Source organism: Pituophis catenifer, unplaced genomic scaffold (genome assembly GCF_029215685.1).
Source record: "Pituophis catenifer annectens isolate HBS135680 unplaced genomic scaffold, rPitCat1.0.hap2 SCAF_2, whole genome shotgun sequence".
Classification (NCBI taxonomy): domain Eukaryota; kingdom Metazoa; phylum Chordata; class Lepidosauria; order Squamata; family Colubridae; genus Pituophis; species Pituophis catenifer.
Window position 1 is genome coordinate 91,370,392 of NW_027256882.1, and position 25,278 is coordinate 91,395,669.

The window sequence follows — 25,278 nt, forward strand, 5'->3', positions numbered from 1 at the left end:
CATCCCAACACAATTTACAGTCCCCTTAAACGGCAAGGGGAAAGGGCTCAGATGAATATGAGCCAGATTTCGGTGTCAGTGAGTCAGTAAACGGCAACCAGTCCGAGATAGGCATGATGCCAAGGGGAACGATGGAAAACAGGGGGGAGAGATGTCCAACCCCCAGCCCCCAAAATCCAAACGGAGGCCTCCCAATGACCGTGAGGAACTAACCCATCAACTGGGCAGCCCTCACGCTGGTCATCGCCAGTCCCGGACGGTCGGTGTTCTTCTTTGCCACATTGACCCTGTTGACCACCTCAGCAGGGTTGACGGCCGATGCTCTCCTCCTTGCCATCGCCAGATGGCTGCCATTGCAGCCACAGCCGCCGCTGATGCCGCTTTCGCTGCCACTGCCGAAGAAAAACTCTGGCAGCATCCTCGAGCTCACCAGGGAGTCCGGCGGTCTTTAAGGCATCCAGGGAACACCCCAGGGCCTGGGGCCATCCCCGAATCACAGACGAACCCAACGGACCCGTTGCTGCCGCTGCTCCGACCTCCGAGCAGGCTCCAGCCCAAAGGAACGCTGCCGCCGCCCAGCTGATGCGCCCGACCACACCGGATCTCACCAACACCGCCCTCCCCATCCAGGCTCGATATCCTGGGGGGGCAAAGCCCCCAACCGGCCGGCAGGAAACTCCCCCAGCCGGGCCAGGGGTCAGAAATTGCCAAAACGACCCCCAAAAGGACCCATGGGGCAAATAAGCCACCATCCTCAAGCTGCGGCTCAAGCAGACACTGCCATCTTGGACATGCGCAGAAATGAAGGCAATTAAGTCTGTTATGTGGCAAATTCTTCTTTGTTTGAATCTAAAGACCCAGAGAATTTTAGTTTCTTCATTTTTATGGAGGAGTTTGAAAATATTTTTATCAGGAGAGGGGTCCTTCTTGAATCATGGGTTAATTGTGTAAAAGGAAGTTTACAACTGGCAAGCTTGCCACCCACTTCAGCAACAGCCAAATCCACATCCAATTGCATCCAGAAGGGACAGATTTCATCACCAAAATAGTCAGGATATGCCTATATAGCCTGGAAGGGCAGCGGAAAGCTTTGAGACCTCGCCTTCAGCATCAACTGCTCCAAAGAGTCCTATTTCAACCAAGTTCAGTGAGGAATCATGAAGCCAGGAAGCTTTCTGCTGCTCACTCTGCTGCTTTTCTTCTTGTACTCTGGTAAATTCTGCTTACTATACTAATTTTTCCTTTTCTGAGAGATTTGAGGACACCCTCATCTCCAGGAAAAAACAGACAATAGTCCACAGATATCCTCAAGGGAATTAATTCTTGCTCAGAGAATCTGCCCAAGCAGCAAATAAAAATTGGAGGCTCTTGGTGCAGAATTGGTTGTTTCACTAGAAGACCCACTAACCAGGGATTTTCCAGTTGTGACTCATAGTTTCTAAGAGGTCAGAATTCCCAATAGTTGGAATAAAGTGGTTCTTTCAGGTACATAAGCAGAATTCTTGTAGAAATCAACAGTATTGAAGTTCCTATTGACATCCCCATCGCCTGTAATGGTTCATTTTCACTGGATTTTGTGTTAATGTTTTGTTTTTATTTCAGTTGGCCAAGGGTTTTAATGGAAGGGAGGGAGGGAGCAATACAAATTGAAATATTATAAAAAATATAGGAGATAATATGGAATTGTTTCAAATGTTCACATTTGGCATGGTTTTTCCCCCAGATATTGCTGCACAGTTCAATTTAGAGGTGAGTAATTTTAGTTATTAAATTTTAGTTATTAAATGAAGTCCTTGAAGTGTGGATGCATAATAATAAACCCATGCCTCTCCCTCCCCATCACCAAAACCTTTGTGGCTAACATGTTGTAAGCTCAGATACAATAAGACTCAGAACGATTTTTCAGGCAGTTTCCTCTCACCCTCCCCTATCAAGCCAGTTCTTCTGTTTTTATTCCCGCTCCCAAGCTGCTTACCATCCTTAGCCCTTCAAGGGCAAAGCACACAATTAAAAACATTTGCAGTGCAAAATGTAAACAATAAAAAATTAAACAATGTTTTAAGTTACTGTTACAGAGCTGTTTCTTTTAGTGTATCTTACATGCATACGGAGCCTTAATAGTGAGACAGGTGTTGCAAACTATGCAGAATAAAACAGAAATATAATGACTATAAGTTCTAATTCCAAAAATCCCAGATCCATTTTCCAGCATTGCTGTTGTATAATGGTCTATATTACAACAAGGTGGACCACCTGGAACAGGAAGAGACTTTGCAGAAGAAAGCATTAAAAGTTGATGGGATAAAAAGAGATAATCATCATCAGACAGATAAATTATCATCAGACTTGCCCCCTTAAAAAGAAGGGCAGGGCAGCCCTATGAAATAAATCATTTGCTTTTTTCCAAAGATATATTGTTGTGGATACCCAAAAACCTCCTGCGACGAGTGTCCTCGATTCCATTGTGGCTCTGATGGCAGGACTTATAACAACAAGTGTGATTTCTGCAATGCTTATGTGTAAGTACATGTTTCACTCTGTGCAACTGGAGAATAAAGTATTTGGATCGGTAGCCCTGAATTTCTAGGCTTCAAAAAAGAAGTGTGCAAACTTATCCTCCTTTCAAGTATTCACTCAAAAACCATTTTCTGCCACAGATAAGTTGCATGGTGGTTCCAAGGAGAATATGTTACTAATTTTAGGGGGAGAGGGAAGCATGGGAAGTTGTCACTTTCAGAAAATGCCAAGTAATATTGCTTGCTGTCTATTAGAGACTTTTGGCTGGGTGAGTCATGATGGTGGATGCATCTCTGTGATTTTTTAATTTAATTTTTGTCTTTGTTTCCCATCAGTCGCAGTGGAAAAACACTTAAGCTGTTAGGCTTCGAAAAATGCAAAAGACAAAGAAACATTGATTAAGGATATCTCACCATCTTTATGCCCTGCTCATTAACATCCCTACAAAAAAATTCTGTTCTTCCCTCTGATTCTGCTCTGTTGCTAACAACTCTGTTGTTGTTAAATGTCTTTGGTGGATTTAATCAATAAACAAAGCAAAGCATTATCTCTCCATGAATCTTCTTTTGGAAAGTGTTTCTACCATACTAGATTTTTTCAATAAGGTTGTTGTCCATACTTGAAGAAAGCCAAGTATTTGGGATGATACATTCAAGAAAATAATGACTATCGAGGCAGGATTAGAAAACGTAATAAAAAAATACCTTCTCAAATCTCTTGTGAATGATAACAATTATTTCTTTGGCTCTTATTGCAGATTGGGGTCCACTTGGGGTACCATCACTCACTCTCCCTTAATAGCTTCCCTATCAGAGGAGTAAATGTTCACCTATGAGGGATGGCTAAATTGGGGAAGGGAGGACTACCCAGAAGAGGAGAGGTCCATTTGGTCCTGTCCTCTGCTGTCTTACAGAGGAAGGAGTTGCTATTTGGCAAATTAATAACAATAATTATGTCAGAGTTTATGACAATAGATCCTGTTTTCTGTGTCATTAAAAAGAAGGGTGGATTATAGTTATAAAGTGAATAACTTGCCATTTACTTTATAACTTTACTCCACCTTCCAAAACCCAAAACAAGCATTTGCCATCTCAAATTCCCATCTCATTGTGCCTCCAGTGACAAATCTTACAGCAATGTGCTTTTTCTGTAAGAAGTATTTACAAGTATAAGATTTACTCTGTATAGCTAGAGAAGAAATCATTAGTATGGGTAACTCTGTCCTTCTCTTTGAACAAACAAATTAATGTTTGTATTGATTCTTGTTCCTGTGAATATTTATTCAGAAATTTATCATATTCTGCCATACATGGAGTTTGTACAACTCTCAAGCAGAATATTTTATCTATATTAGTTGCCACAAGACAGAAGGCACACATGCCAGAGGTGGCACATAGAGCCCTCTCTGTGGGCATGTGTGTCATCGCCAGCTGCATTCCAGGTTCCGTTGCATCAACCAAGTATCTTCTTAAAATATACGATGTTCTGAGTAGTGCAGTTTTTTACAGTTCCGTTGTATTATTGCAGGAAGCTGCAATTTCTTGACGTATTTTATAAAATTCTTGGACATGGTATCAAGTGCCCCAATGACAATAAGTATCACTGTTACATGTTTCATGCATAATAGTGTAGTTTCGATGGCCAGGTCATGGTATTTCATGATTTCTACCTGTTCTTTTTGATCAATTCTGGCACTTCCTGGTACAGCGATATCAATACATTGTATACTTCGGCCCTCAACAACCGTGATATCTGGCATGTTGTATTCCAAATGACGATGATGATGATGATTAAATACACGATAAATTCATTAATATGATAAATGATAAATGCATTAATAAAATTCACATTATATATTTATATGTATTACTAATATTATATGTTATATAATAGTTTATGTAAATAACAGGAGGTAAGAATTAAGCATGGGTTACTGTTATCACATAAATGAGGAGAACGTTTCTTATCACCCCAATGATGCCCTTGATGTGATGTCCCGGTGCCTGGAGGCCGTGCAGATCTGGATGGGGAGAAACAAGCTCAGACTCAACCCTTCCAAGACCGAGTGGCTATGGTTTCCGGCGTCCCAGTATAGCCAGCTGATTCCATCGCTGACTATTGGGGGTGAGATCTTGGCACCCTCAGAGAGGGCTCGCAACTTAGATGTCCTCCTGGATGCACAGCTGTCTCTAGAAGATCTTGTGACAGCTGTGGCCAGGGGGGCTTTTTATCGGGTTCACCTGATTTACCAGTTGCGTCCCTTTCTGGACCAGGACTCCTTGCGCACGGTCACTCATGCCCTCGTCACCTCCCGTCTGGACTACTGTAATGCTCTCTACATGGAGTTCCCCTTGAAGAGGGTGCTCCAATTGGTCCAGAATGTGGCCACACGGGTGATTATGGGAGTGACATGGCGCACCCATGTAACACCTCTCCTGCGTGAGCTGCACTGGCTCCCGGTGGTCTTCCGGGTGCGATTCAAGGTGTTGGTTACCATCTTTAAAGCACTCCATTAGGACCTGGGTATTTTCGAGATCGCCTTCTGCTACCGATAGCCTCCCACGAGCCAATACATCCCCACAGAGAGGGATTCCTCAGGGTGCCATCGGTCAAACAATGTCCCCCAGGGGGAGAGCCTTCTCTGTGGGGGCACCTGCCCTCTGGAATGAATTGCCCCCCGGAAATACGGATGATCCCTGGCCTACGCGCCTTTCGCCGTACCCTCAAGACGTTATTGTTCCAACAAGCTGGGCTGGCCTAAACATGAATTTTAATGGTTGTTTTAGTTTTTTAATAATATCGGGGCCAAATTATTTAATATATTTTTTAATTGCTTTTAAATTTTTTGTATATGTGTGTTTTAGTGTTGGCTGTGCACCGCCCTGAGTCCTTTGGGAGAAGGGTGGTATAAAAATTTAAATAATAAATAAATAAATAAATAATAGCACAAGCACTTCTGCATATGGTATAATCCCTGGACCACTAACATATTGGCACAAGAACCTTCCTCAACATTTGCCTTGGATATCTACATGTATATCCAGGAACTCATTCCTGTTCAGGTGTATTCAAATATGAAATTTTAACACCTCATCTCTGACCTGGGAGGCAAAGTACATATTTTCCTTTTAGAGGCATAGCTTCAGGGGTGAAATCCAGCAGGTTCTGGAGAACTGGTAGCGGAAATTTTGAGCAGTTCAGAGAACCGGCAAATGCCACCTCTGGCTGGCCTCAGAGTAGGGTGGGAATGGAGACTTTGCAGTATCTTTCCCCTGCCATGCCCACCAAGCCATGCCCACAGAACCAGTAGTAAAAAAAAATGTATTTCACCACTGCATAGCTTGATTATGAAGACAAGGATTCAGCACTTCTTTTCTGGAAGGCAGGAAGTGTCAGAGGCAAACAGTTCTGGACCCACTGCCAAAATCAGAGTTTCCCTGCTTTGCTTCCCTGAATCTCCTCCAAATAGGAACAACCAGTTGCTTCTCCTGGCATGAACCATATACTTGATTGACTCAATGCATAGTTCTTGGTTTCTAATGGCAACTGAGATGTCAATTGCCTATTTTAATTGATATGGTTGTACAATGAGTCATCATATGGCTACAGCACACATCCTGTTTCCCCGAAAATAAGGCCCAATCAGAAAATAAGGCCTAGCATGATTTTTCAGGATGCTGCTATAAGCCCTACTCCAAAAATAAGCCTCAGTTAAGATCGTCAACCATGACGAACCTATTTAGTACTGCACTACCCTGAAATTAAGACATAACTGGAAAATAAGCCCCAATGCGTCTTTTGAAACAAAAATTCATATAAGATTGAGTCTTATTTTTGAGGAAACATGGGTAGTAGTGGAAATTCTGACAGTCACAGTTGCCATCATTAAGTGAGGACCAAAAGGGAACTCCAGAAAAGAAGTAATACAGTTGCAACAACCAACTCCTATGAGTATTCCATTTCACTATCTAGTACCTACTCAGATATTTTTCCCCTTCCCCTCCTCACAATGTGTGCTGCCCCCACTCACCCACACATCAGGGTTGGTGTCGAGAGCTTTATTCAGTCTGTCCCTCAACATTTCAATTTCAAGTTTTCAGCTAACCCCCAGTTGCAAATTTAGCACAGTAATTGGCTCGCAACCAAGTAGATAACTAAAAGCAAAACAAACTTACAGCCAAACCAAAAACAGCCTTGGAAATAAAGGTTTTGCCTGGGTAGGTTCCAAAAACAAACAGCCCAAAATCCCCTCTGAGATTAGGGGCCTCCACTGACATTTGTCAACAAGTCCGGTGGTCCGAGTTTCAGGGCTTGCAAGGAAATCAAAGGAATAGTCCAAGCCAGGAGTTCAGAGGGTTGTTTTCAGTGAAGCCATCGAAAGCAAAGGAGGTGGATGATGGACACGGGAATAATAAAAGATAAGGAATACATACAGATGATTGAGAAAGAGGTTAAAATGTTCCTACAAATAAACACTAAAGAACAGACATCGCTTCAAAACCTTTGGGACACAATTAAAGCATACATAAGAGGTCTTACAATTGCGTATATGGCAAAAAAATAAATAAAGAGAAACAACAGTCAAGGAATAAGCTGTTAGAACAATTTAGAATATACGAATTAGAATTGCAGAAGGAGCCCCACAACAAAACAATAAAAGAAAAATTAAATCTTACTAAACATAAAATCAATCTGATTATCCAGACAGAAATTGCACAGAAAATCAAGCTAGCAAAACAGAAACATTTTGAGCATGCAAACAAAACGGGGCGCTGGTTAGCGTATAAACTGAAAAAAGAAAAAGAAAGGAGAACAATATTTCAATTGCAGGACGAAACAGGACAAATATACCATACCAATCTAGACAAAAAACGTATAGTCAAAGATTTTTTTCAAAGTCTCTACAAGAAAGAAGAGATTCGGGATGAAGACATTAAGGAATACTTATGTAAAACAAACATTACAAAATTAGAGGAGTCCCATAGAGAAGCATTAAATAGACCAATTATGATGTCTGAGCTGGTGGAAGCAAGGAAAAAGCAAAAAAATAACAAGGTTCCAGGCCTGGATGGAATACCAACGGAGTTTTACAAAAACTGTCAAAATGCAATGGATGAACTGTTACTCCAAGTCCTCAATGATGCATTATTAGAAGCAGAAATTCCCAAATCCTGGACCGAAACCATTATTACACTCATCCCCAAAGAAGACACGGACCCCACACAAGTTAAAAATTATAGGCCGATCTCATTGCTCAATGTAGACTATAAACTCTTCATGTTGGTTATAACGCAAAGACTGAAAATAATTATTTATAAATACATACATACAGATCAGAACGGTTTTGTCCCAAGAAGACAGATCAAAAACAACATAAGAACAATTATCAACGTCCTGGAATATTACGAGAAAAGAGTTGACAAACAAGTAGCCTTAATCTTTTTAGATGCACAAAAGGCATTTGACAATCTAAATTGGAATTTCCTCATATTGCAACTAGAAGCCATGGACTTCGGTGTCAAATTTTTACATATGATTAGAAAAGTATACTCCCTCCAAACGGCCAAAATTATGATTAATGGAGATATGACTGAAAATCTGGATATACAAAAGGGTGTGAGACAGGGTTGCCCTTTATCCCCACTACTGTTCATAATTTCATTGGAAATATTACTAAATGAAGTTAGGAAAGATGCAGAAATAAAAGGTTTGAGAACACGGAAAGAAGAGTACAAATTGCAAGCCTTCGCTGACGATGTGGTATTTATAATGGAGCAACCAGAAAGAACAGGAACCAAACTTTTAGCGAAGATAGAGGAATATGGAAGAGTCGCAGGGCTTAAAATTAACAAACAAAAAACTAAAGCATTAACAAAGAATTTGACAAAGGTACAGGAGACAAAACTAGAAGACAAATTAGGAATACAAATTGTAAAGAGAATAAAGTATCTAGGAATCTGGCTTACTGCTAAAGCAATAACAATTAGAGAAGACAATTATAACAAATTAATGAAACAAATTAGAAAAGATCTGGAAACGTGGAACAAATTAGAACTGTCATTTCTAGGGAAAATCGCATCCATAAAAATGAATATACTGCCTAGATTACTCTACCTCTTTCAAGTAACCCCAATCTGGCCAGGAAAGAACTTTTTTAAGGACCTTAGTAAAATAATAACAAAATTTATTTGGAATGGGAAAAGGGCCAGAATCAAAATAAAGTGTATGCAAGATACTCAGGAAAAAGGAGGTTTAGGCCTACCGGACTGGGAGTTATATTACAAAGCAGCATCGCTAAACTGGATAAGGGATTGGATAGACCTCAAGAATAAAAGAATGCTATTACTAGAGGGCTTTGAATTACAACGCGGATGGCACGCCTTTTTGTGGGAGGGAAAGGACAAGCACCATGGATACTTCCAGCAACATATTATCAGAGAATCATTGTACAAAACATGGCAAGAGATTAGAAAACACTATACCAAGATTCCACGATGGTTATCGACAATGGAAGCACTAATATATCCCAATGCCATGGATATAGAGAAAATGAGGACTTATAAAGAACTACTGAACAGTGAAGGAGAATTACAAACAAGACAAGAATTACAAAATCAGGGTATAGACATTGATTGGTGGCCATACATGCAAATAGAATCAAGATACAAAACTGATCGGGCACAATTCGGATTCCAAAATGAACCAAATGAATTGGATAAAATATTACAAAGTACAGATGAGAAAATGATTACCAAAATTTATAAGTACCTACTAAAATACAAATTAGAAGAGGAGGTTGTCAAAGAGAATATGATAACATGGGCCAAAAATATAGGATATACTATTGAACTGGACAATTGGGAAAATTTGTGGAAGATAAATTATAAGATGATATTGTCTATACCCTATAAGGAAAACCTTTACAAAATGTTCTACCGATGGCACCTCCCACCGGCGCGCCTAGCCAAGATGTTCTCAAATACATCTCCAATGTGCTGGAAATGTAAATCACAGAAAGGGACATATTATCATCTCTGGTGGTCATGCCGAAGGGCAAAACAATACTGGCAACAAATTAAAACAATGATTGAAGAAATCACGAAACAAAAACTGGAAATGAGGCCAGAAATCTTTTTATTGGGAATAATCACAGCACAATATACCAAAGAAATAAAATATCTGATCATCCATATCCTCACAGCAGCATGTATACTCTTTGCCCAACATTGGAAATCTGAACAGTTACCCACAGAAGACAAAATAATAGCCAAAATTAAAGAATGTGCAGAATTGGATAAGCTCACAAAAGAAATACAAGAGAAAGACGATACTGATTACTATTTAGTATGGCAAAGATGGTACAGCTGGCTGGAGGCAAAAATAGGAATATAAAGATAATTTTCGACTATTCAATAGAAATGCATAGAAGTAAACAAGGAGTCAATTATATATATACATATATAACCATGTAAACATGTGAATGTAGATATAGATACAAATAGAAATATGAAAATAACCCACCGTTGTAGTAACTTCTAAGAGTCAGTCATTGGACTGAATTGATGTTTGTTCGTTTTGTATGTTGTTTTAATGTTGGTTTGTTTTTTTTATTATTAATAAAAAAAAAATACGGGGAAAACAAAGATAATAACTAAAAATATGACTATAAATAAAAAAAATGAATTAGAAAGAGTAACAGGATTTGAAATAGTAAAAAAGGTCAAATATTTCGGGATTTACATTACAATTTCAAATGTAAAATTATACAAGTATAATTATGAACCGTTATGGCAAAAAATTCAGAAAGAGATGGACAATTGGAAAAAACTACAATTGTCTTTGTTGGGAAAAATAACAGCAGTAAAAATGAATGTTTTGCCTAAATTTTTATTTCTTTTTCAAATGATACTTATACTTAGATGCAAATTGGAGGGAATGGCAAAAGGGTATTAATAACTTTGTTTGGGCAGGGAAAAAACCAAGAATAAAATTAAAAATAATGCAAGATATACGTGAAAGAGGAGGTCTTAAAATGCCCAATTTAAGACTATATTATGAAGCAGCAGCCTTATCAGCAATCAGTGACTGGATTAATTTAACAGAAAGAAGAATATTGAATATTGAGGGATATGATTTGATATATGGATGGCATGCCTATTTATTATATGACAAGAAGGTGGATAAGATTTTTTAAAAGTCATGTATTAAGGAATGCTTTATTGCGTGTCTGGAAAAAATATCAATACAAATCAAATGATAAGATACCTATATGGGCAGTACCCAGACATGCCACAGAGAACATAAGTGCAGAACAAAAACAAGATGTGATTACATATAAAGAGCTTCTTAATATGGAAAGAGGTACATTACAGTTAAAGTCTTTGAATGTATTAAAAGAAGAAAGGATAATTCAAACTTGGTTTCAGTATGGACAGCTACAAGCTAGATGGAAAGAGGATCAGAAAATTGGCATCATGCAAAATGAGGAAAACTTGGTAAAACAAATCCGAGATCAGAGCCAAATGCATATAAAAAGGTTGTGTAACACATGGATAGAAATAGATTCAGAAAAGGAGTTGGTTAAAGATTGTATGATAAAATGGGCACAAAATATTGAGGAGCCAATAATGATAGAAACGTGGGAAAAAATATGGGTTAGAAATGTAAAATTTATACAAGCCCAAAATTTGAGAGAAAATTTTTACAAAATGTTTTATAGATGGCATTTAGATCCTAAAAAGTTAGCTTGTATGTATCCAAACTTGCAATCCAAGTGTTGGAGGTGTGAGTGTGATGATGCCATGTATTATCATATATGGTGGACATGTAAAAAAAATCAAAGCATTTTGGATAAAAATATGGTGAATTACGCAAAATATTCTTAAAAAGAAGATAAAGTTTACTCCACAGCTGTTTTTGCTGGGTATAATTACAGACTGTACGGTTATAGAGACTAATTTGCTTTTAAATTTAATAACCACAGCAAGACTTTTGGTGGCGCAGTATAGGAAGAAGGAAGATTTACCTACTATTGAAGAATGGACACTAAAAGTAGTGAACTTAGCAGAGATGGCCAAAATTGCAGCGTATTTGAAGGACCATTCAAATGAAAGATATATTTTGGAATGGAGAAGATGGATTGACTACATTCAAAACAAATATGGGATTAAAAAGTTTCAAATATTTTATGAATGAATAAAGAGACTTTAGAAAGTATTTAAATTTAGTCATGTAAAAGGGGAGTTAAAAGTACAAGAGGGAGATAGGAGTCTATAGATAGTTAGCATATGTTAGTATATGATTGTTAAATGCTATACCCTGTATTTTGCTCTGGGAAGACGGGGGGGGGGTGGAGGGTTGGGGGGGAGGTGGGAGGTGGGATGGGAAAACATTTGTAAAAATTTTTTAAAACTTTTCAATTAAAAAAAAAAAGAATGTCAGCTGGCAGAGACCAGGAGTCTTGCTTTTTCTGCCATAGAGCCTCTGGAGCATCTCCATTCCTGAGATGAGGATGGATCTGACCCTGCTGCCCTTTGGGAAAGCTTTGAAGTCCTGGCTGTGTACCTGGGCCTGAGGTCCTGAATGTGTGAAGAGCTCCATTTCCTGTTCATGCTGACATTGATGGATTGTAATAAATCTAGGCTATTTGTAGTTAATTTCTTTTCTTAAATGTGTCTTAATTGTTTTTATGATTGTTTGGTGACCAGAGTCACTGAATTGAGATGGGCAGCTATACTAAAACAATGAAATATGAAATGAAATAAGACAGAGAATTCCTGGCATATTGTGATTCTGGATAAAGGAATGACAGGGAAGGGTCAACATGGGTGCTGCTGCTCTTTAAATCTCTCAAAAACAGAGGAAAAACCTATGCTACACAGAATCACAATGGATGGTAGCATCTGGCCATAAATATATATTAAATCTAATGACATGCTGCCATCTACCTGAATCAAAAAAGTTGGCAAATGCATTCTTGATAGAGGATATTATGGTAGTGAACTGAAACTATGCAGTTTATCTTCTGTACAACAGCAAAAATTGATTGAATCATTTTGCTCATTAAAGTAAATTTTGGAATGCAGAATTCTTCAGTTCTAACTTGACAAGACGCTCCATTTCATCTCTTCTAAGTTTTTAAAAAAGAAAATCGAGCAGATCATTTATTTATTTATTTATTTATTTATATATTTTATTTTATTAAATTTGTATACCGCCCTACTCCCGAAGGACTCAGGGCAGTGAACAGCCATAAAATAAAACATATAAATACAAAATTTAAAATAGAGATAAAACAAATTAAATAAATTTGGCTGAACCATATTTAAAACCCCAATAATTTAAAACCAAATTTAAAATTCCCATTTAAAAGAGGAGAAGTTTAGGTCAGGCCGGCTTGCTGGAATAGGAACGTCTTAAGCGTGCGACGGAAGGTACGCAGATCCGGAATCCTCCGTATCTCGGGGGGAGCTCGTTCCAGATAGTAGGTGCCCGCACAGAGAAGGCTCTCCCCCTGGGGGCCGCCAGTCGACATTGTTTGGCCAACGGCACCCGGAGGAGCCCCTCTCTATGGGAGCGTACTGGTCGGTGGGAGGCTATTGGTGGTAGCAGGTGGTCCCGTAAAGATCATGACTGCCAAGACCTTTTAAATTCTGATCTTACTTGGTTCCATTTTTTGTTCTTAGAAATTTCAAATATTTCAGAAATCCAGATCTATTTACTTAGCAGAGGTTGTGGTTTAACTGAACATTTAGTTTGTCAACGGTATATTTTGTTGTGTAAGAAGGAACAATTGCACTGTATGTTAAACCATACTGCCTCATTACTGCAATAAGATATTTCTTAGCTTCCAAGAGTTTTGTGGACATAATGATGTTCGTCCATCATGTTTGAAGAGGACCTTGACATCTAACAGGTTGTGGGCTGTCCATGATGTGTCCGCAGATGGCTGGTAAGGCCTATATGGGCATGAAATGTTCTGCCACATGTCAGGCAGACATGTGTGGGCACCATTGTTGCAGCATTTGCAGCTCTGGCTTTGCGGAGTGTTCGCTTCTCTTGTGCTGTGGTTGTTCTTCTGTCCTCTTATGTCTGGCAGCCTTGGTGGATCATCGTGCGCTATGTTGATCAATTTTGTGCCAGGGTTTCCCAGGAGGTGGTGTCAATATCCAGGGACTTGAAGGAGGCTTTCAACGTGTCTTTGTATCACTTCTTTTGTTCCCCGTGCAATCGCTTTCCTTGAGACAGCTCACCTGCCCAGAATGTTTGTGGACATGGTTTTATCACAAAGGCCACTGAAAAAACACAGAGATAAAAACATAACTGTTGAGCCATAGAGAACACACATTATGATGAAAAGTGTCTCACTTCTATGCTGCAGCTGGTGAAGGAATAGAGTGTGAAGAATAGGCTAGGCTCTGAGTATCAGCATCTAGGGGACTGAATGAGAAGAGCTCATAGACATCTATAGAAATGTAATTTATTGCTTATTGTTAAAACATGCCATTCTTTCCTATGAGAAACTAGTTCCTATTGTAATTAGCATGTAAAACTCTCCATCTCTTCATATGAAAATTAAAATTTTCATGGTTGACAAATCTAATGACTGGAATGATAATTGGCAATCAAAGTAGTTAGGAGAAACAAGGAGACACACTCATATAGAATATAGACAGATAGTTGTCATGTAGAGGAGAGACTAGACTGGTTTCAGAGGCAGGACCAGAACCATTGAGTTGACAATGCAAGGAATCTGATGTAGATGAAATATAAGAAGTGGTTTTCTGATGGCAAGAGCATATATCAGTTATGGTTTCCTTCATAGGTTCTCCATAGTCTGGGAAGATATCTGTCTGACATGCTTCAGTGGTTCCTGCTTTGAGCAGGAGCTCAAACTAGGTGAACTCAAAGATCCTTTCCAACTCTGATTCTAGATAACAAAAAACATTCTCCCCAAGTTTTCTACAGGTTGGTGCGGAGGGGGGGGGAAGGGGAAGGTAGTTGGATCAAATATGCAGATTCAAGCTATTAACTATTTACAGAAATTAACTCTACTGACAATACATGCAATTATTATGAAGAAAATTGTAAACCATAAGACTAGAGGGAAATGAAAGATTGATTGATTTACTGGTGAGTTTTATATGATCTTATTAACCTATAATAATATAGGAAGAAACCATCAATTGAATTAGAACTGATCACTGGATAACATACAAATCTGCTGTATAATGATAATTCATTCAACTCATAGGATGACTCTGCAAAACACTTGCCTATGAATGGTCAGGTTGGGATGGGATAACTGAAGCTAAGCAAAAGGAAAGTATAGTATTCAGTTTTTTGGTATATAAGATATAATATCTAGGAATGGCACTCATTTCTGCAGACAGTGTTATACAAATTAGACATTTAGGCTTGCTCCTTGAAGTTTATTAGGAAGCCCATTATTATTACTATGGTTCATCACACAGTCATCCAGAATCTCAGACGGGATTTGACATTTTTATTCACATATGAAGTCCTGCTCAAGGCCCTGGGAAAAGAAGATATTCATGTCTGATGGTATTAAAGGTATCATCATAGGATGTAAGCTGTTCCGAGTAAAGCTGCCTTTTGCAATTGACCAATGGTGATTTTTGCCAATGCTGGTGGTGTTAAAGTGGTGCTCCAGTTGTTTTCAGATTATTATTGGTACTATCCTTTCTTTCTTTCTTTCTTTTTTTTAAATTTGATTTATATGCTGCCCTTCTCTGGAGACTCGGGGCGGCTTACAATGCGCTAAGCAATAGCCTTCATACTTTTGTATATTTATACAAAGTCAGCTTATTGCCCCCACAAACTGGGTCCTCAATTTACCTACCTTAAAAGGATGGAAGGCTGAGTCAACCTTGAGCCTGGTGAGATTTGAACTTACAGTAATTGCAGACAGCTGGTGTTAATCACAATGCTATCAGTCTGCTGAGCCACCAGGCCCTTTTGCCACAGACATCCTATTTCTATTTGCAAGTCCTTGTATTTTGTTATCTTCTCCAGTTCTCTCTCTTCTCTTCTGTTCCCACATCCACATTTTTTTTAATAGTTTTTATTAATAATAAAAAGAAAAAACAAAACCAACATAAATACATTGAAACAACATACAAAACGAACACACATCAATTCAGTCCAATGACTGAGTCTTAGAAGATATTACAACGGTGGGTTATTTTTCATATTTCTATTTGTATCAATATCTACAGTCACCTATTTACTTAGTTATATATGTACATATATAGTTGACTCCTTATTTACTTCTATGCAGGGGGGAACAGTTCTGGCTCCACCACCAAAAAAAGTTCCCAAGCTTTGCCTCCCCAAATCTCCTCTAAATGAGGAACAACTGGTTGCTTCTCTTGTCATGAACAATATAGTTGGTTGGCTCTTTGTTTGTAATGGCAACTGAGACCAGAATTGCCTGTTATAATTGATGTGGTCCTAAAGTGAAACGTCATATGACTGCAGCACCTAGAAATAATGGTTCTTGCAGTCACTGCTGCCCTCATTAAGCGAGCACCAAGAGGTTGTGGTTTAACTGAACACTTAGTTTGTCAAGAGTTTATCTTGTAGTGTAAGAAGAAACAATTGCACCATATCTTAAACCACACAGCCTCATCACTGCAGTAAGACTCAAAGATACTTTCCAACTCTGATTCTAGATAACAAAAAATATTCTCCCCAACTTCCTTTCTTTCTTTTGCCACAGACATCCTGTTTCTATTTGCAAGTCCTTGTATTTTGTTATCTTCTCCAATTCTTTCTCTTCTTTTCTGCTCCCACATCCACTATCCAGACTTTTTTGTCTTTCTAATCAACAATTGTTAAGTCTGTTGTGTTATGTGGCAGATGCTTGTCTTTGATTCTAAAGTCAGAGGGCACTTTTGTTTCTTCATTTTTATGGAGAAGTTTGAAAGTCTGCAACAATATTAAGTATCTGTGCAGACAACTAACAGTCTGAATTGGCCTCTCCACATGTCATCCTTAGTGAAGCGTGCAGACCAGCGTCTGCCTTTTCTGCATTGGATGAGGAGAACACATCTTTCTCCTTCAGTCCTGGCCACTTTTTACAGAGGCACAGTTGAGAGCATTTTAACAAACTGCACCACTGTTTGGTTTGGTGGCAGCAGTGTCTCATGTAGAAAGTCCATACAGAGAATGGTAAGGACGGCCAAGAAGATTATAGGACGCTCCCTTCCTGTTATTCAGGGTACTGCTTATAAGTGCTAGGTGCTTAGAGCTCAAAGCATTGTTAGAGATCCCACACATCCACTTTACTGTCTGCTTCTGTTGCTCCTGTCTGGGAGGAGGTTTTGAGGTATTTCTAGCAGGACTTCCAGATTCTGTAAGAGCATTGTTCCCTACCATCCATCTGGTAAACTCACAAGATTCATTTTTCTCTATATATACATGTATACATCCGAACTATTTATTTATTTATTTATTTATTTATTTATTTATTTATTTATTTATTTATATTTATGTGGTGTATATTAGAGGTGATGACCCTTTGAGAGCTGTATGCAACAAAATTTCATTTTAATCTATGCTGATTAGTTTACTTTCAAAGTGACAAATACACTTATTCTTTCTATCTGTCTCTGTCTGTCCATCCATTATCCATCCATATCTATCTATCTATCTATCTATCTATCTATCTATCTATCTATCTATCTATCATCTATCTATCTATCTATCTATGAGCCACGGTGGCGCAGTGGTTAGAGTGCAGTACTGCAGGCTACTTCTGCTGACTGCCGTCTGCCTGCAATTTGACAGTTCAAATTTCATCAGGCTCAAGGTTGGCTCAGCCTTCTATCCTTCTGAGGTCAAACCAAATTGTTGGGGGTAATATGCTGACTATGTAAACTGCTTAGAGAGGGCTGTAAAGCACTGTAAAGTGGTATATAAGTCTAAGTGCTATTGCTTTTTTTTTATTTATTTTTTATTTTTAACATTTTATATTTTAAATTACTAACATTACAAACAACATATACAATATTTCACCCTGTGCTATACATAAGAAAGGAAGATTTGGTTCTTCGGATATATCCTCATGATCGCCAAAATCCACGTTCTCGGGGTACAGGTACCGAAGCATCCAATTTTCCCAGCGCATAGTCCACAAATGGTTTCCAAATTTTCCAGAAAATGTCTTCTTTATAGTCACCATTTCTAATTTTAATATCACATGTCATTTTATCATTTAAAGCTAATTTCCACATTTCACAATACCATTCTTCTATTCTAAAATTCCATCCATTATCCATCCATCCATCCATCCATCCATCCATCCATCCATCCATCCATCCATATCTATCTATCTATCTATCTATCTATCTATCTATCTATCTATCTATCTATCATCTATCTATTTATCTATCTATGAGCCACGGTGGCGCAGTGGTTAGAGTGCAGTACTGCAGGCTACTTCTCCTGACTGCCGGCTGCCTGCAATTTGACAGTTCAAATTTCATCAGGCTCAAGGTTGGCTCAGCCTTCCATCCTTCTGAGGTCAACCCAAATTGTTGGGGGTAATATGCTGACTCTGTAAACTGCTTAGAGAGGGCTGTAAAGCACTGTAAAGCGGTATATAAGTCTAAGTGCTATTGCTATTGCTATCTATCTAAATATTTTAATCAGGAGAGAAATGTTTCTTGAATACTGGGTAAATTGTATAAAAGGGAGTTTACCAACTGGCAAGCTTGCCACCCACTTCAGCAACAGCCAATTCCACATCCAATTGCATCCAGAAGAAAGAAATTTCATCACCAAAGTAGTCAGGGAATGCATGTATAGCCTGGAAGGGCAGGAGAAAGATTAGAGGCCTCTCCTTCAGCATCAACTGCTCCAAAGAGTCCTACTTCAGCCAAGTTGTGAGGAATCATGAAGCCAGGAAGCTTTCTGCTGCTCGCTCTGCTCCTTTTCTCATTGTACTCTGGTAAGTTCTGTTTACTACTCCAACTTTTCCTTTTCTGATAGATTTGAGGACACCCTCATCTCCAGGAAAAAGCAGACAATAGTCCATAGATATCCTCAAGGCTGGCTCAGTGGGAAATAATTCTGGCTCAGGGGATCTGCCCAAGAAGCAAATAAAAATTGGAAGCTCTTGGTGCAGAATTGGCTATTTCACTGGAAGACCCGCTAACCAGGGGTTTTCCAGTTGTGACTCATAGTTTCTAAAAGGTCTGATGCAGCATTCCCAATAGTTGGAATAAAGTACAGGTACATTTCAGGTACATAAGCAGAATTCTGGTAGAAATCAACAATTTTCAACTGCCTATTGATATCCCCATCACCTGTAATGGTTCGTTTTCACTGGATTTTGTGTTAATGTTTTCTTTTTATTTATTTTTTAGTCAAGGATTTTAATGGAAGGGAGGGAGGGAGCCAGGACAGCACAAATTGAAATGTACCTATTATTAAAAAAAAAAAAAAGGAGATAACATGGAATTATTTCAGATGTTCACATTTGGCATGGTTTTTTCCCCCCAGATATTGCTGCAGGAAGAATCAATACAGCGGTGAGTAGTTTTAGTTATTAAATTTTAGTTATTAAATGAAATCCTTGGATAGGACTCAGACGTGTGGATGCATAATAACCCCATACCTGTCCCACCCCATTACTATCATCTTTGTGGCCAACATATTGTAAACTCAGATACAATAAGAATGATTTTTCAGGAAGTTTCCTCTCAACTTCCTCCATCAGGCCACAATTAAAAACATTTGCAGTGCAAAATGTAAACAATAAAAACTAAACAATGTTTTAAGTTACTGTTACAAAGCTGTTTCTTTCAGTGTATCTTACGTGCATACGGAGCCTTAATAGTGAGGCAGGTGTTGCAAACTATGCAGATCTAAACAGGAATATAACAACTATAAATTATAATTCCTAAAAATCCCAAATCCATTTTTCAGCATTGATGTTGTTAATGTAATATATTACAAAAAGGAGTACCACCTGAACAGGAAGGAACTTTGCAGAAGAAAGAATTAAAAGCTGGCAGGATAGACATTCATAATCATTTTGGCTCAGTTTATCCAAATTATCATCAGAACTGTGCCCTTAAAAAGGACAGGGCAGCTCTATGAAATATGTCATTTGCTTTTACCCATAGAATTATTGTCGGGTGTATGTCAAACCCGGGCTTTATCGATTCCATTGTGGCTCTGATGGCAGGACTTATACCAACGAGTGGGATTTCTGCGAGGCTTATTTGTAAGTACATGTTTCACTCTGTGCAACTTCAGAAGAAAGCATTTGGATCGGTAGCCCTGGATTTCTAGGCTTCAAAAAAGAAGTGTGCAAACCTATCCTCAAGTATTCACTCAAAAACCATTTTCTGCCACAGATCAGTTGCATGGTGGTTCCAAGGAGAATATGTTACTAATTTTAAGGGGAGAGGGAAGGATAGGCAAATTGTCACTTTCAGAAAATGCCAAGTAATATTGTTGACTATTACAGACCTATGGCTGGGTGAGCCACTTTAGTGGATGTATCTCTCTAGATTTTTAATTTAGTTTTTATCCCTGTTTCCTTCCCTCTTTCTCTTTAGTCGCAGTGGAAAAAGACTTTGGCTGAGACACTTTGGAAGATGTTGAAATCTTAAAATGTAGAAGACTAAGAAACATTTATTAATAATATCTCACCATCTTCATGCCCTGCTCATTAGGATCCCCACCAAAACTTTCTGTTCTTCCCTCTAGTTCTGCTCTGTTGCTGTATTAAATGTCTTTCACGGATTTATCAATAAACAAAGCAAAGCATTATATCTCCATGAATCTTCTTTTGGTACGTGTTTCTACCATACTAGATTTTTTAGATAAGGTGGTTGTTCATACTTGAAGAAAGCCAAGTATTTGGGATCTTCCGGGGAACCGGTAGTGGAAATTTTGAGCAGTTCAGAGAATTGGCAAATGCCACCTCTGGCTGGCCCCAGAATGGGGTGGGAATGGAGGCTTTGCAATATCCTTCCCCCAGGAATGGGGGGGGGAATGGGGATTTAGCAGTATCCTTCCCCTGGGGTGGGGTGAGAATTGAGATTTTGCAGTATCCTTCCCCTGCCACACTCACCAAGCCACACCCACCAAGCCATGCCTACAGAACCGGTAGTAAAAAAAATTGGATTTCACCACTGCATAGCTTGATTATGAAGACAAGGATTCAGCACTTCTTTTCTGGAAGGCAGGAAGTGCAAACAGTTCTGGACCCACTGCCAAAAAACAGAGTTTCCCTGCTTTGCTTCCCTGAATCTCCTCCAAATAGGAAGAACCAATTGCTTCTCCTGGCATGAGCCATGTACTTGGTTGACTTAATGGGTAGTTCTTGGTTTCTAATGGCAACTGAGATGACAATGCCCTATTTCAATTGATGTGGCTGTACAATGAGTCATCATATGGCTACAGCACGTATTCTGTTTCTGAGAAAATAAGACCCAACGAGAAAATAAGCCCTAGCATGATTTTTCAGGATGCTGCTATAAGCCCTATTCCAAAAATAAGTCTCACTTAAAATCGTCAACCATGACGAACCTATTTAGTACTGTATTACCCTGAAATTAAGATGTAACTGGAAGATCAGCCCTAATGCGTCTTTTGGAACAAAAATTCATATAAGACCGAGTCTTATTTTTAAGGAAACATGGGTGGTAGTGGAAATTCTGACAGTCACAGTTGCCATCATTAAGTGAGGACCAAAAGAATGCAGAGAGTTGAGAACGAAATTGTTATGATGCAATTCAGGGCAATGGAATTTGCCATAAGGTTACGAGGAATCAGAGAGGATGACAGACAGGATTTGAGACAGATTTGTGCTGATGCTCTGGCAAGGATTTTAAAAATTAATCCTGATGTGGTTTTTTACAAAATAGACAAAATTTACAGAGTGAATTCTTGGGTGGCCAGACAAAGACAATTGCCTAGAGATGTGGTCATATACTTCACGGATAGAGCAATAAGAAATGACATCCTGCAAAAATCTTTTCTTACTTCTGTGCAAGTGGGGGGTGCACAAATTGGAGTTTACAAGGAACTACCACCTAAAATGCTGAAAGCCAGAAAAGATTTTGGCTTTCTTGTAAAAGAACTGCAAAAACAAGAGCTACCATTTCGATGGGATGCTCCAACTGGCATAATTCTGAAATATAAGGGAGAAAGACATTGTTTGAATACTGTGGAGAAGGCGGAGCATTTTTACACTACTATTTTTAAAGAAAGAACACCATCTCCACGTACATCTACAGTTCTGGAGATTAAGGAGAGTGACAAGAAGCAACTTCAACAAGAACCGCAAGAACAGTCAAAACAGGTGGAGTTAGAGGTAACGCAGGGTGCGGAAGGAGGTTTCTTGGATGAGCCCCTGTTGGAATCTTCTCCAATCTTGGACCCGGTTCGGATGGTTGAGGTTAAGGATCAGCGCATAACTCGTGCAAAATCTAGGCAACTTAAAGAAAAGCAACAACAACAGGAAAGACAAGACAAAAAGGGAGCTAAGAGTACCACACAAGAGATTGGAGCCATGGGGGGAGTGAGACCGAAGATTCCGGAAGATATTTGGTTATTCTGCTCGTTGCTCCATAAAGATAAAGATGACGATTAAGTGTTTATCTTGGAATGTGAATGGGTTGAACTCGGTACAGAAAAGGAAGAAGTTATTTGTATATTTGAGACAATTTAATAATGATATAATTTGTTTACAAGAAACTCATATCACAACTCAAGATCAAAAATACTTGATAAATTCCAAACTAGGCACACATTTTATATCTTCAACTTCGCAAAAAAAGAATGGTGTGGTTATTTATGTAAATAAAAGATTAACAGCCAAAATTATAGAAGCAGATGAAGATGGTAGGTTTATAGCAATTGAATTGCTTACAGTGAATGGCCAAATTCTTTTGATTGGAATTTATGCTCCCAACCAACAACAGGATCATTTTTATAAAATGTTACATACTAAAATATTGCAATGGGACTATAGATCTATTTTAATAATGGGAGACTGGAATGGAGTAATTGACTCTAAACTAGATAAAAAGAGTTTGGCGAAATCCAGAATCAGACTACCACAGACTTTTTTTGATATGAAAGAAGATCTGGAATTAAAAGATATTTGGAGAATACATAATCCAAAAGAACTGGATTATACTTTTTTTTCCGACAGACATAGATCCTTCTCTAGGATTGACTTTGTTTTGTTGTCAGATGATTTACTTGTCAAGACAAAAAGAACAAAGATTCTTCCAAGAACCTTGTCCGACCATAGCCCAGTATGGATAGAAATTGAGATGGCTAAGAATGAGCGACGTTCTTGGAGAGTGAATGAGAACTTGTTCAGATATGAAAAAAACATAAAAGAACTTAAAAAGCATTTGAAATAATTTTTTTTTATTGAAAAAGTTTTCAAATACAAATTTTCCCCCCTTTTTTCCTTCCCCCCCTCCTCCCTAACCCCCCCTCGCCACCCATCCCCCCCTGTGACTTCTTCACACCAAAAACCTAATTCATAACAGATTACATAATATTTTACCATCTCCTTACTCCCTCCTCTATATACTGACCCTTACTTACTAAAAATATTATTGATATTGTTACTTTCCCCTTTTACCATACATTTAAAAAAAAAGCAGTCTACTATAACATTGTATGATTACTTCTAATTTAGCATAATATTATTATAACTCCCAATTTAGCAATAATCTGCCCTTTTTCTCCTCCCCAAAACTTATATCTATATATTATTACAACATTTCAAAGCAACCTTCCACTTTAAGACTATATAATAAATCCTACTTTAACATTTATTCTTTGTGTATATTAATATAACATTTCAAAGCAGCCTTCCCCATAAATCCTAATTTAACATTTATTCAACTCTATCCATTTCCTCCACTGCCCTAAATATATCACTTAAACATCCCTTTTCTTAAACTAATCAATCAGTAAACTAACATATTTCCACCCACTTTCCTACAAAATTACCATGCACAACAATTCTTAATATCTTTAATCCACTGCCCACTCTGCTAAAATATATATATATATATACATGTATATATTCCGTTATTTAAAAAAAAAAGACAATAACTTTAAATTTATAATCCATATAATATCTTCTTTGATGTCTTTCCACTGGATTGTTGAGTCCCTCATCCATAATTGGGTAACGTAGCATCCTGGTGCAACAGTTTGTTCAAAGTCTTCAGTCATCATCTGCCCCCATCAGTAATGAATATCCTCATATATATATAAAAGTAAAAACAACCACCCGAGTGACATTATGATTATATTCCATATAGTTATAATTGTGGCTTTCATCAGGATTATTAATTCCCATCATCCTAATGGGTAACAACCAGATCTTCTGCATGTCCCAACGTAGCTCTCTTGCCTTGTAGCTCAGAATAGTTATAATATATTTATCAATACAAGAAAGAAATCCAAAATAGATAATTCAAATCCAACAGTTTAAGGCTCTTTTCACATCCCAAAATTACGGCATTGCAGAGGTCTGTCACTGTCCTCAGGATGATATTAACCAATACTTCGCCTCCACTATCTTTTCACATATTCATTCATTTTTTTTAAATCACTGGCTTCACCGTTGCTTAATTTAGAAATTTCTGTTTTTGTGAGACCTATTTCTTTTTTTCTTTTCTTTTTGTGGGTTTAATTTCCATCCTGTTTTCCTTTCTACAAGTTGTATATCAACTGATCGGTTTTCATTCTGCTTTATAAGTTGATCTTGTTGGTTTTGTTTTTGTATCTCATATTTCTTTTTTGCCAATTGTATGTCAGCTAATTGATTTCCATACTTGTCTTTGACTTGGTGAATCATCACATTGAAATCAGATGCCGCTTCTCTCATATTTGTAGATAATCCATCTGGGGTATCGAGAGAATCCAAAGGCAATTTGTCTACCACAACCTCTATAATTCGATGTTTTCCCTTTATTTCCAACTCCTTCTGCTTATCCTGTATTGTGCCTATAGATGTTAAGTTCATTTTCAAAATTTTTTGATAAAATTCTTCCGCTTTTTCAACAGTATCTAATTGGTATCTTTCTCCTTGATATCTCAATATTATGCCAACTGGGGCATCCCACCTAAATGAAATATTTCTGTTTTTTAACTCAGTCACCAGAAAACCAAATTTCTTCCTTTCCGTTAACATCTTGGGGGGGAGCTCTTTGTAGATCCATATCTTTCTTCCATACAATTGCAAAGTAGAATTGAAGGAATTTTGCACAATATTATTCCTAATTTCTTTATCTGTAAAATAAATCACCACATTTCTAGGCAATTGCCTTTGCTTTGCAATCCAGGAGTTTATTCTGTAAACTCTGTCAATCCTACAAAACACTTCCTCAGGTTGAACCTTTAAAATCCCAGCCAGAATTTCAGAAGATATTTTCCTTAAATCATCTCTGTTATTTTCCTGCAAACCTCTCAGTCTGATCGCATATTCTGTAAAATTGTAATGCACCATTAGAACCTCTCTTTCAATCCGTTGTTGTAAATTTTCTGCATTACAAGACTTTTGTTCAACCTCCATTTTAGGTTTTTCTTCTGAGCTATTGTCTTGAATGTTTGTCAAATCATTTTCAATTTTTTGTATTTTATTGTCCAAATTGTCCTCAATTTCTTCCACTTTAGACTCTAATAAGTTAGTATTTTCATCCAATTAATCATAAATTCTGCAAAGCCATTAGCCATTTTTATAATCTT

General features: G+C 38.1%; 1 protein-coding gene across 1 annotated transcript; it reads left to right on the forward strand.

The window, feature by feature from the left end:
- The first annotated feature begins 1,157 nt into the window (after window positions 1-1,157).
- Window positions 1,158-20,154, forward strand: LOC139310220 (ovomucoid-like). Its single transcript, XM_070934381.1, has 4 exons — window positions 1,158-1,212; window positions 1,724-1,749; window positions 2,410-2,519; window positions 20,109-20,154. The coding sequence occupies exons 1-4, from the start codon at window positions 1,158-1,160 to the stop codon at window positions 20,152-20,154; spliced, it is 237 nt and encodes a 78-aa protein (XP_070790482.1).
- Window positions 20,155-25,278: the final 5,124 nt, after the last annotated feature.